Source organism: Phascolarctos cinereus, unplaced genomic scaffold (assembly GCF_003287225.1).
Source record: "Phascolarctos cinereus isolate Bilbo 61053 unplaced genomic scaffold, phaCin_HiC Scaffold_7;HRSCAF=346, whole genome shotgun sequence".
Classification (NCBI taxonomy): domain Eukaryota; kingdom Metazoa; phylum Chordata; class Mammalia; order Diprotodontia; family Phascolarctidae; genus Phascolarctos; species Phascolarctos cinereus.
In genome coordinates, this window is record NW_027556180.1 from 80,416,532 (window position 1) to 80,431,933 (window position 15,402).

At 35.3% G+C, this 15,402-nt stretch overlaps 1 protein-coding gene across 3 annotated transcripts in view; it reads right to left on the reverse strand.

Moving 5' to 3' along the window:
- FASTKD2 (FAST kinase domains 2) overlaps positions 1-15,402 on the reverse strand; it is a 31,586-nt gene that overhangs the window by 14,403 nt on the left and 1,781 nt on the right. For 2 of the 3 annotated variants that reach the window (XM_021008682.2, XM_021008683.2), the window contains exons 2-9: positions 15,271-15,317; positions 14,177-15,017; positions 11,099-11,202; positions 10,289-10,397; positions 9,524-9,647; positions 9,140-9,279; positions 2,819-2,991; positions 279-442 (exon numbers count right to left, since the gene is read on the reverse strand). In XM_021008682.2, coding sequence (XP_020864341.1) covers positions 279-442; positions 2,819-2,991; positions 9,140-9,279; positions 9,524-9,647; positions 10,289-10,397; positions 11,099-11,202; positions 14,177-14,932 — 1,570 coding nt within the window. In that variant the 5' untranslated portion in view covers positions 14,933-15,017; positions 15,271-15,317. The remainder of the gene's footprint in view (positions 1-278; positions 443-2,818; positions 2,992-9,139; positions 9,280-9,523; positions 9,648-10,288; positions 10,398-11,098; positions 11,203-14,176; positions 15,018-15,270; positions 15,318-15,402) is intronic. The other variant, XM_021008684.2, reaches the window with a different exon arrangement.

Sequence of the window (15,402 nt, forward strand, 5' to 3'; positions counted from 1 at the left end):
ATAAATGAATAAATGATGATTGTGCTCATAATACTCTGCTGGTGAAATCTTAACATAATTACCAAATTTATCATTAAAGGCTTTTCAGCAAGTTAGTAGTGAACTTACTGGTCAATACTTCAAGACCAACTCACGAATTTTATTAGCGTCTCTGAATTAAGCTAGCTTAATCATTCTGTAACGAAAATTGAGGACACTAAGAAAGTAATGATCCCTTTAGAGGTATAAGCAGATTACTATCATACTTTATCTTACAGCAACAAATAGTAATTTCATACCTGACATCAGCAACTCATTGATGATATTCTCTTGGAAAAGTTGATTAAAAGGCTCCTGGGGGAAATGTTTCAACACACAAAAGCAGTACACTGCCTTCAATAGGCTTAAGGATGAAATTTTTGGAAGATAAGTATTCAAAGCACTTGTGATAACCTCTAAGAACCTGTAGAGAAAGGAAAGACTATAATCAGAAATAAGAAATAAAATCACCATAACAAAGTCAAAGGTACTCCACAGTCACAATTTTTAAGCTCAAAGAAAGGGCAAAATGGAAATCATGAATGCAAGTAGGTACATCTCCCTCTCTCTCTCTGGGGTGAGTATAGTGATGTGGCCCAGAACACCTGTGGTGTTTTAAAACACAACATACCTACCACTTCCCAGTTATTCTCTTTCATATCCACTGGATCTACTTACGATGGCTGGTTCCTAATGTTGGACAGGGAATTACAGGCATGCTCCAGCCATCCAGAGATGGGAGTTATGCTCCTCCCTATAGGTATTTAAGTGAGCTTAGAGGTGTTAAGAGCTGGAGAAGGTAGCTGAATAGCAAGTGAGAGTGAAAGGGCAAAGATGAAAATTGAGGTCTACTAAAAATCTGTGGGCAAATAAAACTTTTATTTATGTAAGACTACTTTTTTTTTGGTTTTCAGAAATAACAAGGTGGACATCTGAATCTTTTATGGATTAAAAACAAAAGAAGTGAAAACTTTCGGGGGCGTGTGTGTGTGTGTGTGTGTGTGTGTGTGTGTGTGTGTGTGTGTGAGATCTCTTCTCCCTCCTTCTTTGTGCCATTTATTCCACCCAAATTATGATGTTCACAGATCTTGAAAATACCCTGTTGCACCCCCTTGGTGTCTTTTGATTCAATTGAATTTAACAAGCATTTATTAAGTATTTACTTTGTGTGAGGCCTTGGAGTACTGGGCAAAAAGGAAACAAAGATAAAATGGAAAGTAGCCCCCTGCACAGACCTCAAACTTGTATTCTCCTTAGCATTCACACAGGTAAACAAAAGGTAAGGAAGCAGTGAGCACCAACAATGAGAGAGATCAGAAAAGGCTTTCCACAGTAAGGAGTGCCAGGGCTGAGCCCTGAAGGAAGCTAAGGATTCTAAGAAATGAAGGCAAGGAGAGAATGTAGACCAAGAAAGCAGTACAGTCTGTGCAAGGCAGCGATCAAATACTCACTTTAAGGAACAGGACCTAGGCCAGTTTGGCTAGAATGTAGAGTAAGTGAAAAAAGTATGGAAGAGCAGGGCTGAAAGTATGGCTGAGAAGAGTTTAGATTTTAGTACTGGGGCAAAAAGGAACCACTGAAGTTTCTTGAGCAATTATATGGTTTAGGGTAATACATTTAGAGATGGGAAGGACCTTAGAAATTTGCCCAAGGTCATACACTAACAGAGGTGGGATTCCAACACAGGTACTCTGATTCCAAATCCTGGGCTATTTCTATTATACAACCCTGCCTTCCCTCAAGGTCAGACCTGAATCTGAAGAAGTTTATTTTGGCAGCAGTGTAGAGGATGACTTGAAGAAGGGACAAAACAGAAATGAGACCAATTAAGAGGCTATTATAACAGTCCAAGTAAGAGGTGATAAGGCCTGGCAGCTGAGTGAGTGAAGAAAAGGGGACAGATGCTCAAACTGTTACACCAGCCCAGAATACCCACCAGGATGACGCTTTCCCATCCTCACTCGCTACTGCTCTTCATCCTAGATGCCTAACTTACCAGACTGGTCCGTATCCAAACCATTATGACCAGATTCGACTACTACCTTAATTCCCTTCTGTCATGAGCTGAATTAGCTCAATGACTGTACAGCTCCCATTTCACTTTCTGCTCTCCAGATACTAGGAAAGCCCACAGACCTGGCTGCCAAGTTTCAATCCGACCTGAAGTTAGGTAGGCAGGCAAAACAAATACAGCATGCAGCAGATATGTTGATGAGCCTCATGGACCCAGGGCACAAGACCAGAGTGCAAAAGGCAGAGAAGCAAAACTATGAATAGGCATGTAGAGGGAAATCAAGGTGTGGAGGCAGAGGGCTCATGTTTGCAGAATTCAACTATAGTGTGGGGCCAATATCAGCAATTACAGTTAATACTCACCCTTGGAGCTGAAAAGCATAACGAATCGGCTGGTATTACACAAATAAGAATTAACTGACTGCACTTAACAATCCATAATCCACTTTACCTACATTATTTTCATCTGAGCCTCAAAAGAACCCAATGAGGTATGTAATACTGGTTTTTTACAGATGAGGAAGATAAAGTTCAGAAAGGTTAAGAAGTCCACAGTCATGCAACTAACAACCACCTGACACAGAATTAGAACCCTACTTGTCCTGACTTCAAGTCTAGCAACCTATTCACAATGTCATGGTACTTTTCATAACCCTGAAGATTTGAAAAAGTAAAAACCTACCTTCAAATTCAAAAATATATTATTGGATACCACAAGTCAAAATAAAAGAATATTGTAGAAATACTTAAATTAAATTCATTAATTAGAAAAAAAACCAGTACTTACTGTTGATTCTCACATTCATGGAAGTGGTTAAGAGAGGAATATATATGAAGAACATGTAAAATTTCTTTCTGATTCAGAAACTGAGATTCATCCAACACTCTCTTGAGAAACAAGTTCATCAAACCAATATGTCTAAATCTCAAGGACTCAAAAACAAATAGAAGAGCAAGAACCTAAGGAGAGATATGAGAAACACTGATAAAAATCTCAAAGGATTTAATCAACAGGGTTTTGTTTTTTGCTTTTTTAGTGAGGCAACTGGGGTTAAGTGACTTGCCCAGAGTCACACAGTTAGTGTCAAATGTCTGAAGCTGGATTTGAACTCAGGTCCTCCTGACTCCAAAGCCAGAGCTCTATCCACTGCGCCATGTAGCTGCCCCAATCAACAGTCTTCTGTTGTTGTTGTTATTGTTGTTACAGCAAAGAAATAGAAGAAGGTGTCCATCAAGTGGGAAATGGTTGAGGAAACTATGATATATCAGTGTGATTGATGATGAAGGCAATGGGTTCAAAGAAACCTTTAGACCTGTATGAAGTAAGCAGAACCAGGAGAACAATTTACACAGTATCAGCAACATTACAGAGACAAACTTGGAAAGACTTGAGAACTCTGATCAACGCAAAGACTATCCATAATCTCAAAGGATCAGTGATGAAACACCCTCTCTACCTACTGATTAAGAGGCTATGGACTCAAAGGCTAGAATGAAACATACATTTTTGGACACAGCCAACGGGGTTCCTGATTATCTAAGGGCTTCATCACTCTTTCTGTCAGTTGAAGAAAAGGAAGAAGAGGATGCGGTTATTAAAATGAAAACACAAAAGTCTATAAAGCATCTTTAGAAATTTCTGGAAGAGAACAAGACAGCCAGAAGGAATCACAAACAAGCAGGACTGCTCTGAAAGTTTGAGTTTTCATGGTTTCTAAATTAACAAATCATAAAAAAGGGAAGAAACTGCTTTTGTTATGTGTCCCCTTCTAGGCCTAAGCAATGCTTTATTACCTTTGGCTGTGTCTTCTTTCCTTTTTTTCTATTCTTTTTAAATACTTATAGTGGCTTATATTTCTGCCTTTTCTGATTTCCTTCCATATTATCAGTTTTTTTCCTATTTCCTGTTACATTTTATAATTTTTTCAGGACCATAACATCCCATTACAATTCCACAATTTATTCAGCTATTCTCCAATTTTTTTGGTCATATAGGTTATTTCTTTGTTTTTAATTGCTATAACAAATGGAATAATAGAAATTTTTTTACAACTAAGTTCTCATTTCCTTTTTATGAAAATGTTTTGGGTGTGGTCTTAGCAATGAAATAATTAACACAATTTTTTGACTTGTAAAGTGCCATATGGTTCTACGAAATGGTATTCTAGTGCGTAGAAGGTAATACAAGCAGGTAATCTTGATTTGTCCTTTTCTGATTATAAAGGAGTTTGAGCTTCTTTTCCATTGTTTACTATTTATATTTCTTCCTTCATAAAACTGCCTGTGTACAATCTGTGACCTCAGTTCCACTGGAGGGTGTACACAAATATTATATATGTGATTTATTTCCTCACACATTTTCTTTTAATGACTTCCGGCAAGTGTGCAAATGATATAATGGCATACTTTAAGAATCCTAGAGAATCAACCAAAAAACTAGTTGAAATAATCAACAACTTTAGCAAATGCAGGACACAAAATAAACCCACATTCATCATCAGCATTTCAATATACTGCCAACAAAGTCTGGCAGCAAGAGATAGAAAGAGAAATTCCATTTAAAATAACTGTAGACAACATAAAATACTTGGGAATCTACCTTCCAAGACAAACCCAGGAATTACATAAATACAATTACAAAACACTTTTCACACAAATAAAGTCAGATCTAAACTGGAAAAATATCAATTGCTCATAGGTAGGGCAAGCCAATATAATAAAAATGACAGTGCCATACCAATCAAACTACCAAAAAATTATTTAATAGAACTAGAAAAAAAATCACAGCAAAATTCATCTGGAAAAACAAAAAGTCAAGAATATCAAGGGAATCAGTGAATAAAAAATGTGAAGGAAGGTCACCTTGCCTTACCAAATCTCACACTGTATTATAAAATGGTAATTATCAAAACAATCTAGTACTGGCTAAGAAATAGAGTGGTGGATCAGTGGAATAGATTAGGTATACAATACAGTCCAATAAATGACCCTAGTAATTTAATGTTTGATAAACCCAAAGATCTAAGCTTTGGGGACAAAAATTCACAGTTTGACAAAAACTGAGGGGAAAACTGGAAAACAGTATGTCAGAAACTAGGTATAGACCAACATCTCATACCATATACCAAGATAAGGTCAAAATGGGTACATGTTTTAGACATAAACAGTGATGCCATAAGCAAATAAGGAGTGCGTGGAATAGCTTAGCTGTTAGATATATAGATAAGGGAAGAATTTAAGACCAAACAAGATATAGAGAATATTACAAAATATGAAATCAAGCATTTTGATTATATAAAATGTTTTTGCACAAACAAAACCAATGCAACCAAAATTAGAAAACAGAAAACTCTAGAAAAAAAATTTTTATAGCAAATAACTGATAAAGGCCTCATTTCTCAAATATCTAGAGAAATGAGTCAAATTTATAAGAATACAAGTCATTTCCCAACTGATAAACAGTCAAAGGATATGAACAGGCAGTTTTCAGAGGAAGAAATCAAAGCTACTGACAGTCATATGAAAAAATGCACTGATTAGAGAAATGCAAATTAAAACGACTCTGAGGTACCACCTCATACCATACTCAGACTGGCTAATATGACAGAAAAGGAAAATGACAAATGTTGGAGGGGATATGGGAAAATTAAGATACTAATGCACTGTTGGTGGAGTTGTGAACTGATCCAACCATTCTGGAGAGCAATTTGGAACTATGCCCAAAGGGCTATAAAACTGTGTATACCCTTTGATCTGTCAATACCACTACTAGGTCTATATGCCAAAGATATAAAAAAAAAAAGGTATGGGGGGAGACCTAATTGTACAAAAATATTTTTAGCAGCTCTTTTTGCAGTGGCTAAGAATAGGAAAGGGATGCCCATCAACTGAGGAATGGCTAAACAAGATGTGGTACATGACTCTATTTGTGTTATTGTGCTATAAGAAATGATAAGCAGGATGATTTCAGAAAAACCTGGAAAGACTTACATGAACTGATGCTGAGTGAAGTTCTTCATCCAATAGTAATATTGTTACTATGTATAACATTTTCCTGGTTCTACTCACTTCATTCAGCAATACAATGATCCAAGACAATCCCAAAGGACTGATAATGAAGCATACTATGTATCTCCAGAAAAAAAACTGATATTGTTTGAATACAGACTGAAGCATGCTATTTTTCACTTTCTTTACAAAATGACTAATATGGAAATGTTTTATATGATTGCATATGTATAACCTATATCTGATTAATTACCATCTCAGGGAGGGATAGAATTTGGAACTCAAAATGTTTTTATTTTTAAAATATAGGAATAAAAAGATTTTTCCATAATTAAAATAAATAAATGAATAAATACTTGTTGACTTGTCTCTTCTTTTAATTAGTTTTCTGACTTTCTTAGTATTTCCAATTTTGGCTAAATTTCTTTGGTCATTTATTCTCTCAGGATATCTTACAGGTTTCATTTTCTCTGGCTTCCTCTTTTCATCTTTACTGATTCTAGCATTTTGGTTGATTCAACAGTCTATAAGATTGTTAATTATTCAGCACCGTCCTTTGCTCATTTAAAACTTTTAGTTGGTTCACCTTCTTTTGATTCTCACTTGATTTTTATTTCCTCTCCCTCATATTTAATCAGCTGCAAAGTCATGTTGACTCTTTCTCTGCACTGTTTCTCTTGCAAATCCTTTTTTTTTGTATTTACGTAGTCACTGCCCAAAAAAAGGCCATCATTGCTTCCATCAGATTACTACATATCAAACTCAAAATCAATCACCCAGATTTCAGGTTCACTCCTTTCTTATGTTCTCTCCACAAAGCTGTTAAACTCATATTCCTAAAACACAGATTTCATCATGTCACTTACTTTATTAAAAAATCTTCAATGGCTCCCTATTGCCTCTGGGATAAAAATATAGAATCCTCAGCTTGATCTTTTCTTCTATTTCTATTATTCTATTAAAATGAATTCTGTTGGCTATGGGGCATCTTTTCCAACACATTTCATCATACAACACATCAAGATGTATTCTAGTGTCCAAAACGTAACTGGGAAATATTTAACAAAATAAATAAAAGTATAACACCAATTATGTCAATTTGAGGTTTGCTAAGTCAATATGTTGCCCACAGGATCGAGTTTGACATCACTGATCTACACTTCTGAATGCCATGCCTACCAAGAGTCATCCTTTATAACAAAGAGGGGAAAAAATAGTTCTCTAAAATAAACAATACAGGGAAAAAGTCTGACATATCAGTGTTCTGCACCCACAGTCCCCTACCACTGCAAAGAACAAGGGAAGGTACCTTTCATACCTCTTCTTTTGTGTTAGGTCTAGTATAATTTCATGGCATTCACTTTCATTTTTCAAAATTATTGTTCTATGCATTTATATTGCTGTATTCACTGTGTCCATTGCTTTCCTGGTTCTAATTATTTTACTATTAATCTATCCTTCCCATGCTTCTCTGCATTTATCACATTCATCATTTCTTATAGCTCAGTAAAATTTTGTTACATATACAACTTGTTTAGCAATTCTCTAAGCTATGGATTTCTACTCTGTTTCATCATTTTGCCAGTACAAGAAGCATTACTATAGATATTCTGGTGTATCCAGCCTCGGACACTTACTAGCTATGTGAACCTGGCCTAGACATCTAACCTCTGCATACTTCAGTTTCCTCAACAGTAAAACAGGGATAATACCAGCACCTACCTCCCAGCACTGTAGTGACTCTCAAATGAGATAATATTTGAGTGCATGGCACTTAATAAATGCTTATTTCCTCCCCTTCTTCCTTCATTTTCTGAGTCAAAGAGGACTGCTATTTTAGTAACTTTCTTTCCATATTACGAACGATTTTTAAAGCTCCCATCAATAGGAATTTTGTTTACAAAACTATTCTACAGTGAGCAGGTTTTGTTTTTTTTTTTTTAGCTGCTTCTGTTCTTTCTGGTGTTTCTCTTTAGTATGGTTTTTGTTTTTGTGGGATGAGTAAGGATCCTGGTTCCTGACCCTGGTTCTCTTGAATTTTCTCAATTCAAAACATGCTAGGTCCACCCATTCCTGAAACATAACCCCCTTAAAGACTTAAGGGAAGTAGACAACTTTTTACTGATGGAAAATAAATGCATAAAGTAGTTACTGTATCATTGAAAATATAAATCACCTTAGAATAAAGATCTCTGACTTTTACTTTTCAGAAAATATATGTAAATATATAAAATATATGTAAAAAATGCAGTTTTGGAAAATGTTTCAACAATAAACAAGTCAACCCTAACTTCTGTCTGAACCCTTACATATGAGGGAATGTCTCACCCAATTTCCTTTTTCTGAGATTCCTTTTCTCTAAGAATTTAAGGGGTATATGCTCTAGGAATGGCATAAATCTCTAAAAGTGACAGCAGAGTTAAATTCCTATGATGAAAACACATTTCCCAATGTATTTCACATTTCTTTCTTTACCCCTCTTCTTTATTAATTTTTTAAGATTCAATCTCAGTGTAGAATGTTTCATCACTTGCTTTCTTCCCACATAGGTCATTGGAAGAAAAGAAAAACTGAAAAGTTTTTTAAAAAACTATAACATTTACCTACTGCTGTATTTTAGAGGGAAATTCTTACTACGTTAATTAATGTCCTTAAAGTGAGATTTAAAAAAACCCCAGAACTTTGAAGGTTAAATCAAGTCCTGAGTAACAGACACTATACTTCTCCTCAGTTACCTGATCACCAAGTAATATTTAAATTACATTTTGCAAAATGAATTTATTATAAAGCTATCTTAATTAACCTAAATTTGACCAAAGTAGAATCACACCCATAGCATTAAATATCTATGCAAGCTATCAAAGACCACTTTAAAAAAAAACTAAACAGAATCATAAATACCTCTGTGTGATGTTATTTTGAATTTTTTAGACTCAAACATTGTAAAAGACAGATGGCACATCAAGAACTACTTGAAGTTATTCTGTGTGGCATTTCAAGCTTTGTGGTTATTGTAACTTTAAAAATTCAAGAAGCACAATACAAAGAATGAGTCACTGTTACTAGGTTTATCTTGTAAAGTCAGTTTATAAACACTTACTTGTTTCATTTTCCACATGTCAAAAGTTGCAGTTACATAGTCAGCAATTGCTGTAAAGAGATCAAAGTTTTGGTACAGGAGATCCTTGCAGGACTGCAGTATGCTCATTAACATCCAAAAAGGACATCCATGGATATTAGCTGTCAGCAAGAGGGCAAAAGATTCAGTCTGATTATAGAATTCAAGTGTCAGTGAAATGCACACACTTGAAATAAAAAGCCCTCCACACCAGTGAAATCTGGCAACAACACTGAAACTATTCACAACTATAACAAGGAACATCTCCAAACATTCCTCAGCCAGGAGTTAAAACAAAAGGCCCTGAACTTGAACCAGGCATCATTTAAGGGATACTGGTACAGTGAATGGGAAAACGTCACTTACCAGCAACCATTTTACTACATTCATTCAGGACCACGAGAGAACGGTGGTTCAGGGCAGCCAGGGCAGCAAACATGTGCTGGCTATTGACAGGAGAAAATTTCTTTAATTCTTTCAAGGCTTTTATCTGAAAGAAAGTGAAGTTGAATTCCTATATTTATATCAAATAAAAGTAGTAACAAAAACTTTAACTCTCTTACCCCAAGAAATAGTGAAAAAGGAGTTTGAATAAGATTACAGCAATCCATATGCAATACAAACTGGCTGTTGTGTCAATTTGGACACCAGCAACTACTTGAGGAAAGGGCTAATCACTACAAGATTTCATTATTCCAGTGAAGTCTTTTCTATCCGTTTATTATAAATTGATATAAAAGGAATAACACCACCCTCTGAAGGACCACTAAGCAGAAAGAGGCCCCAACTTCTGCTACACATGTGTTCACATATGTTCAGAGTCTTTAAGTAACTAGCTACCCAGAGCTTTAGCAAAGTGTGATCTTAGCAGTCTGGACAAAGCAAGTCTTAGCAGTCTTGTATAGCAAGCATTACAAGATATTCATTTCTCCAGAAGAGCAGAGACAGGGTCTTATTAGTCCTTGCTCCATTTACCAACATTCCTTATGGGAAAAATAATATCTGATTTAATCATTTACCCAGTTAGTTACTTACTGTTCAGAAAGGAACTGAGTAAGTTAGTCACAAGCACCTTTCTTTCCAAACACCCAACAGAAACAAGTCAAATTTAGCTTCTTTTTCTTCTTTTACCTCTATTTTCTTTTTAAGAGGATATGGGGCATCTTTTCCAATAGATTTCATCACTGTTTGTAGAGTAAAGATGTTTTCTAGTGTCCAAATTTGCTTATCAACTAATAGCCTATTAGGAAAGAAAATAAATCTTAGAATTGCAGAACTTTAGATCTGGTAATCATCCTTAGAAAATTATTATGTCTCCTCTCATCCCTCATTTTACAGATAAGAATAACGAGGCACTCAGAGGTAAGTTAAATAATACTTGGCACCACAGTTAGTGACAAACATGGAACAAGAACCAATGTCTCCTAACTCATACATTGGCCACATTCTACTATACCATCATCAGTGGGATCCACCCAGATAAAGACTTTAGAAGAATAAAGAAATGGAACATTACTGTGACTGGCCTGACAGTGGCTCAGTAAAATGACATCATACTTTTTATATATAATATATATATATATATGTGTATACGTGTGTGTGTGTGTGTGTATATACATATATATATATATACACATATATATATATACACATATATATTAGTAGAATATTTAGAAGTCTCAACATTACCACCTCCTTTTAACAGTGATCCTAATGTAAATAATGATTATGTGAGGTTTTTTTTTCACTCCAGTGTCAAGATGTTAGATTGGGCTGAAAATTGTATTTATGAATTAATGCACTACAGATGCAATAGGCTTCCTGATGGCACAGTGCCTGGTACACAGTGTCTATTTAATAAGTATGTGTTGAATTAATTAATTAAATTGCAAGAAATAAAGAAAATTCCTTGAAGAAAGAATTCCAGAGATATCTCCTTACCGCAATCCTGCACGAAGGGCATCCACATTTTTGCTTTCCTCCATGGCTTCTAAGGTACGTGATAAAACTGAAAGACACTTCTCATCACATTCATTGATGCGTTCCTATTGAAATATATTGACACAAAAAGATTTTGGCTAGATATTCTATTTTAATTCATATAACCCTTAACTTGTACACTGAATCAGTATTTTCACATAAAAGGTTAATTATGAATAGCAAAAATGCATCTATCATCTTCAGAGAATGACATATTTCTCATAAATCTCATAAAGGAATTTTCTAGGTAAGTGAAGCTTACCCCTTTTAATTGACAAAATTTTTTTAAAATATTCATTTTTATTTTGTGAATTTATTTCATACTTCTTTTGCTTCTTATATGGATTAGAGTTAACATCTTTTAACGTCTTCTTAATAATTCAGATCACAGTATAAAGATTAGTAACTGAAAGAGATCAGAACACAGTCACACAGATATACAATACACAGACACACAGAGACATACAAACACAGACACACAGAGACACACAGACACAGACACAAACAAACATTACTGCTGAAGCATCAGGTTTCCATCAATTCCAGCTTTGTAAAGATATATTTAAGCTGGAGTTGATGGAAGCCTGATGATCTAATAGTAAGAGTGTTAGACTAATGGACATATTTCTATGTTTACACATAATTTAAAAATCTTTTAGCTTTAGTATGCCTTTGTAGAATGTACCTAACACCTCATATTCACTGTTCATCAAAATGATAATTAGCTCAATTAGATAACTGCTTGACATTAGTAACTTAATAGCTTCTAACAGTAAATCGCACACACATATCAATCAGGCAGAAAAGATACACATGCAGAAGGAAGATGAAAAGGGCTAAGGCTCACAAGAGGGAGAAGACATAGACACACATCAACAGAATACTGTGGTGGGAGTGGAGGTTGCAAACTGTACTACAAGTACCTCAGGGAAGATTAAGAGAGAGAAATAATTATACTCTTCCAAAGGGCCTAATGGACCAATCTTGTTGGAGTATATCTGGGGATCCTGGTAAGGTATAAGATGAAAGAGGGTTTTGGTTTTTTTTAAAGACTTAACTCTTCAGGAAGAGAGTGAGAACAAGAGAACCAGAGATGAGAAAAAACATGGTTGGGGTGGGTGATATGCCAATGAGTGGAGGAAGAACCTTAGGAGCTCCTCTCCACTCCACAAAAGAAAAAGATCTAACATAAAATCCCCCATCCCAAAACAAGCATCAGGAGGAACATGGGGGAAAAAAATAACTAAAAACCAAAATAAAACACCTAACAACAACAACAAAAATCTTTAACTCACTGGAATATATGTCTGTATGTATACGTATTCTTTTCTTTCAAACTGAAAACTACATGGATCTCATTGGCAATCTCTATTTTCCCATATAGAAAAGACAATCTCAAAATGTAAAGGGACCCCAGTGGCCAAAGTAGACTACAATAGCTTTAAAACCAGTCAGAATTTATTATTTGTAGCTAGAAAGCACAATCTTGAAAGATCAATCTCAAGACTTTTTTGATTTTAAAAAAGTTAATTATGCTTATATGAATAAAAAGCCTAACTGAAGGAAGTCTAATTTCTGCCCAAGTTAGAAATGCAGAAGCCACCGAAGAGGCAGAATTAAATGTTTTGCTTCAGAAATCTTGGTATAGTTTTAAAATTTACAATCTGCATACTATTACAATTCCATCCTGATGCTCCCTCAAGAATCTAGTGTGTTATTTTGATATGAAACAGTTTTAAGGATCAAGTAACCACCATTTGTTCAGAAGAATTTCACTAAAATTTCCATAGTTCCAATAATTGTAGTTTTTATTATCTTCATCTATATATTCAAAGAAAGTCTTCTGTTAAATTAAAACCTGTACATTCAAGTTCTGGGCATCAATCAATAGACCGATCACCTGCCAAATAAAACTTTAAGTTACTTTCCCAAATGGACAAAAACTTAAGTTTTTGAATAATGGAGTTTTCTCTCATTGTAACAATTGAGCTCACAACATTTAATTTTAATCACCATTCCTTTCTTTGCTCTGCTATATGTGTATGCTATTTCAGTGACCTGACAAGGAAAACCACCTCTAAGAATTATAATGTGGTCCATGACAGGGCTATTTTTTTGCGTGCTTCTCCTACTGGCTCTCGATTATCTTTAGGATGAAACGCAATCTCCTCTGTTTAGTTTTTGAAACCTTTCACAATCTCACACCAAACTATCTTTCTAGCTTTATGATATGCTACTCCCCTCCTCCCTCACTCTGTGACCTAGAGAAAGTGGCTTTCTGTTTCCCCTGACAGTCTACTGTTTGTTTCCAAGTCTTTGCACTGCCTATCCCCTATCACCTCTGCATATTGGAAACTCGCTCTTCCTCCAAGACTCAATTCAGATACCACTTTCTACATGAAGTCTTTCCTAGACCCCTCCAACTACTAGTGCCTTCCTTCCAACTATCTTGTAGTGAACTGCTTTGTATTTATTCTAAATATTTATTCTACATATTCATACATATATATGTACTTGTTGTACATCTCCTTAGAATGTGAGCATTCTTCTAAGTAGGGATTGTTTCAGTCATTGTATTTGTATCCTAAGAATCTAATACAGTACCTGATATGTATTACGAACTTAATCATTGTTGATTCACCTAGTCAGGAATATTTTTGTTCATATATTCCTACTTTGTAATCCCCCTACCCTGCTCTGCCTACCTTTGTCCCCTTGCTTTCTGTATTGCTACTTAAAACTGGATAAGAACTTGCTTTCTGTATTGCTACTTAAAACTGGATAAGAAAAATCAACCTGTTATGGGGTTTTGGCAGTAGAGATACGCATGTTTAGTAGTCAAGATAAGATTTCATTTTTTCAAAAACAGATTCTATACCACAGGATCAGAGGCCATCATTGCATCACACATTATCTATGTAAGTGTAAAAGACAGTAACATTCCATTGTCCAGAAAGCCTTTCCCAAAAGTACTGATAGAGAAAAAAGATGTGTTGCTAGGCTACACAATAAGGATTTCATTTCTTCTGTTTGTCTTACCTGTACTATTCTCAGCAAGACCTGAACTAGGTAAGTGTTCTGAGGGATTCCAATCTTGATCAAAGCATACAGAGTGAATGCCAACTGTTGAAGCTTTACAGTCTTGGCTTCTTTCATTACTTGGTCACAGATCTGATTAAAAGCTGGATGTTCACAAAGCAACTGCCTTTCAAAGCACCTCTGGTCTTCGGACATATTTTTAGCAATTTTCCACATAGTTGTGAAATAGTTACAGCTGGAAAATCTAGGAAACTTTGAAAACACGTCCAATACATCACTCATGGAATTACAATGCTGAATGAGGTTCCTGTATTTGACAAAGTCTAACTGCTTTTCCTCTTTGGAGAGATCGTGTTCAGTAGGGACCATCATTTTCTTCAGCCCATCAACAGCAAGCTGAGGTGTCGTGTCTGACACAAGAAAGCACTGTGAGTCAAAAGACAGTTGTCTAGGGCATAGGAGTTTGACGCCTGAAGTTGATGTTAATGTGTTCAGTCTTCTTTTTTGGATTTCATTGCCTTCCAACTGAAAAACTAACATACCTTGGCAGAAAAATCTAACAGACGATTGAGGTTTTTGAAGAGAGTCAAGGAAAAGAAAATTTTTTAATGTGATATTTTGGTAGGTCATTTTTGGTTTATGAAGCTCCAAAGTATCTATTTTCATCGTTCTTCTACTGCTTGAGGAACCAAATGGACAAATGTTTAGATTCAGTTGTCTGAGGTTCCATAAAAAGGAACTTGGTTTTTTATTCATTTTGCTATTGCTTTAAGATTCCTCAAAAATCACCAACAGCCATAACTTCTACCAGCCAAACCAGAAGAAGTCCATTATTTTCCCTCTAAAAATAAAATAGGATAGATTAGCAAAGATTTCAAAGAAATACACAGACAGAAAAATACACTGTCAAATCAGGCTGAAAAAAACCTAGAATATCCTCTTCAATCATTAAAGACTTTCATTAAAAGACATCCAGACAATTCAATCCTTTATCTAGGCACTTGTACATTTCTTGAATATAAGCATTCTTCTCTTTTAAAACATTTTAGTATTATTTCAAGAAACCTGCTGTTCCATCAGTTCAGATACTTTACCTATAGGGACAGCAACCTCTCCTTTAGTAGGCCATCCTCAGGGGTTGCTGTGGTTAAAAAAAAAAAAAAGAGTATTCACCAGTGGCCAGTCTTCTGGTAATGAGCCTGTCTCAACTTTATTACAAGAAGCAT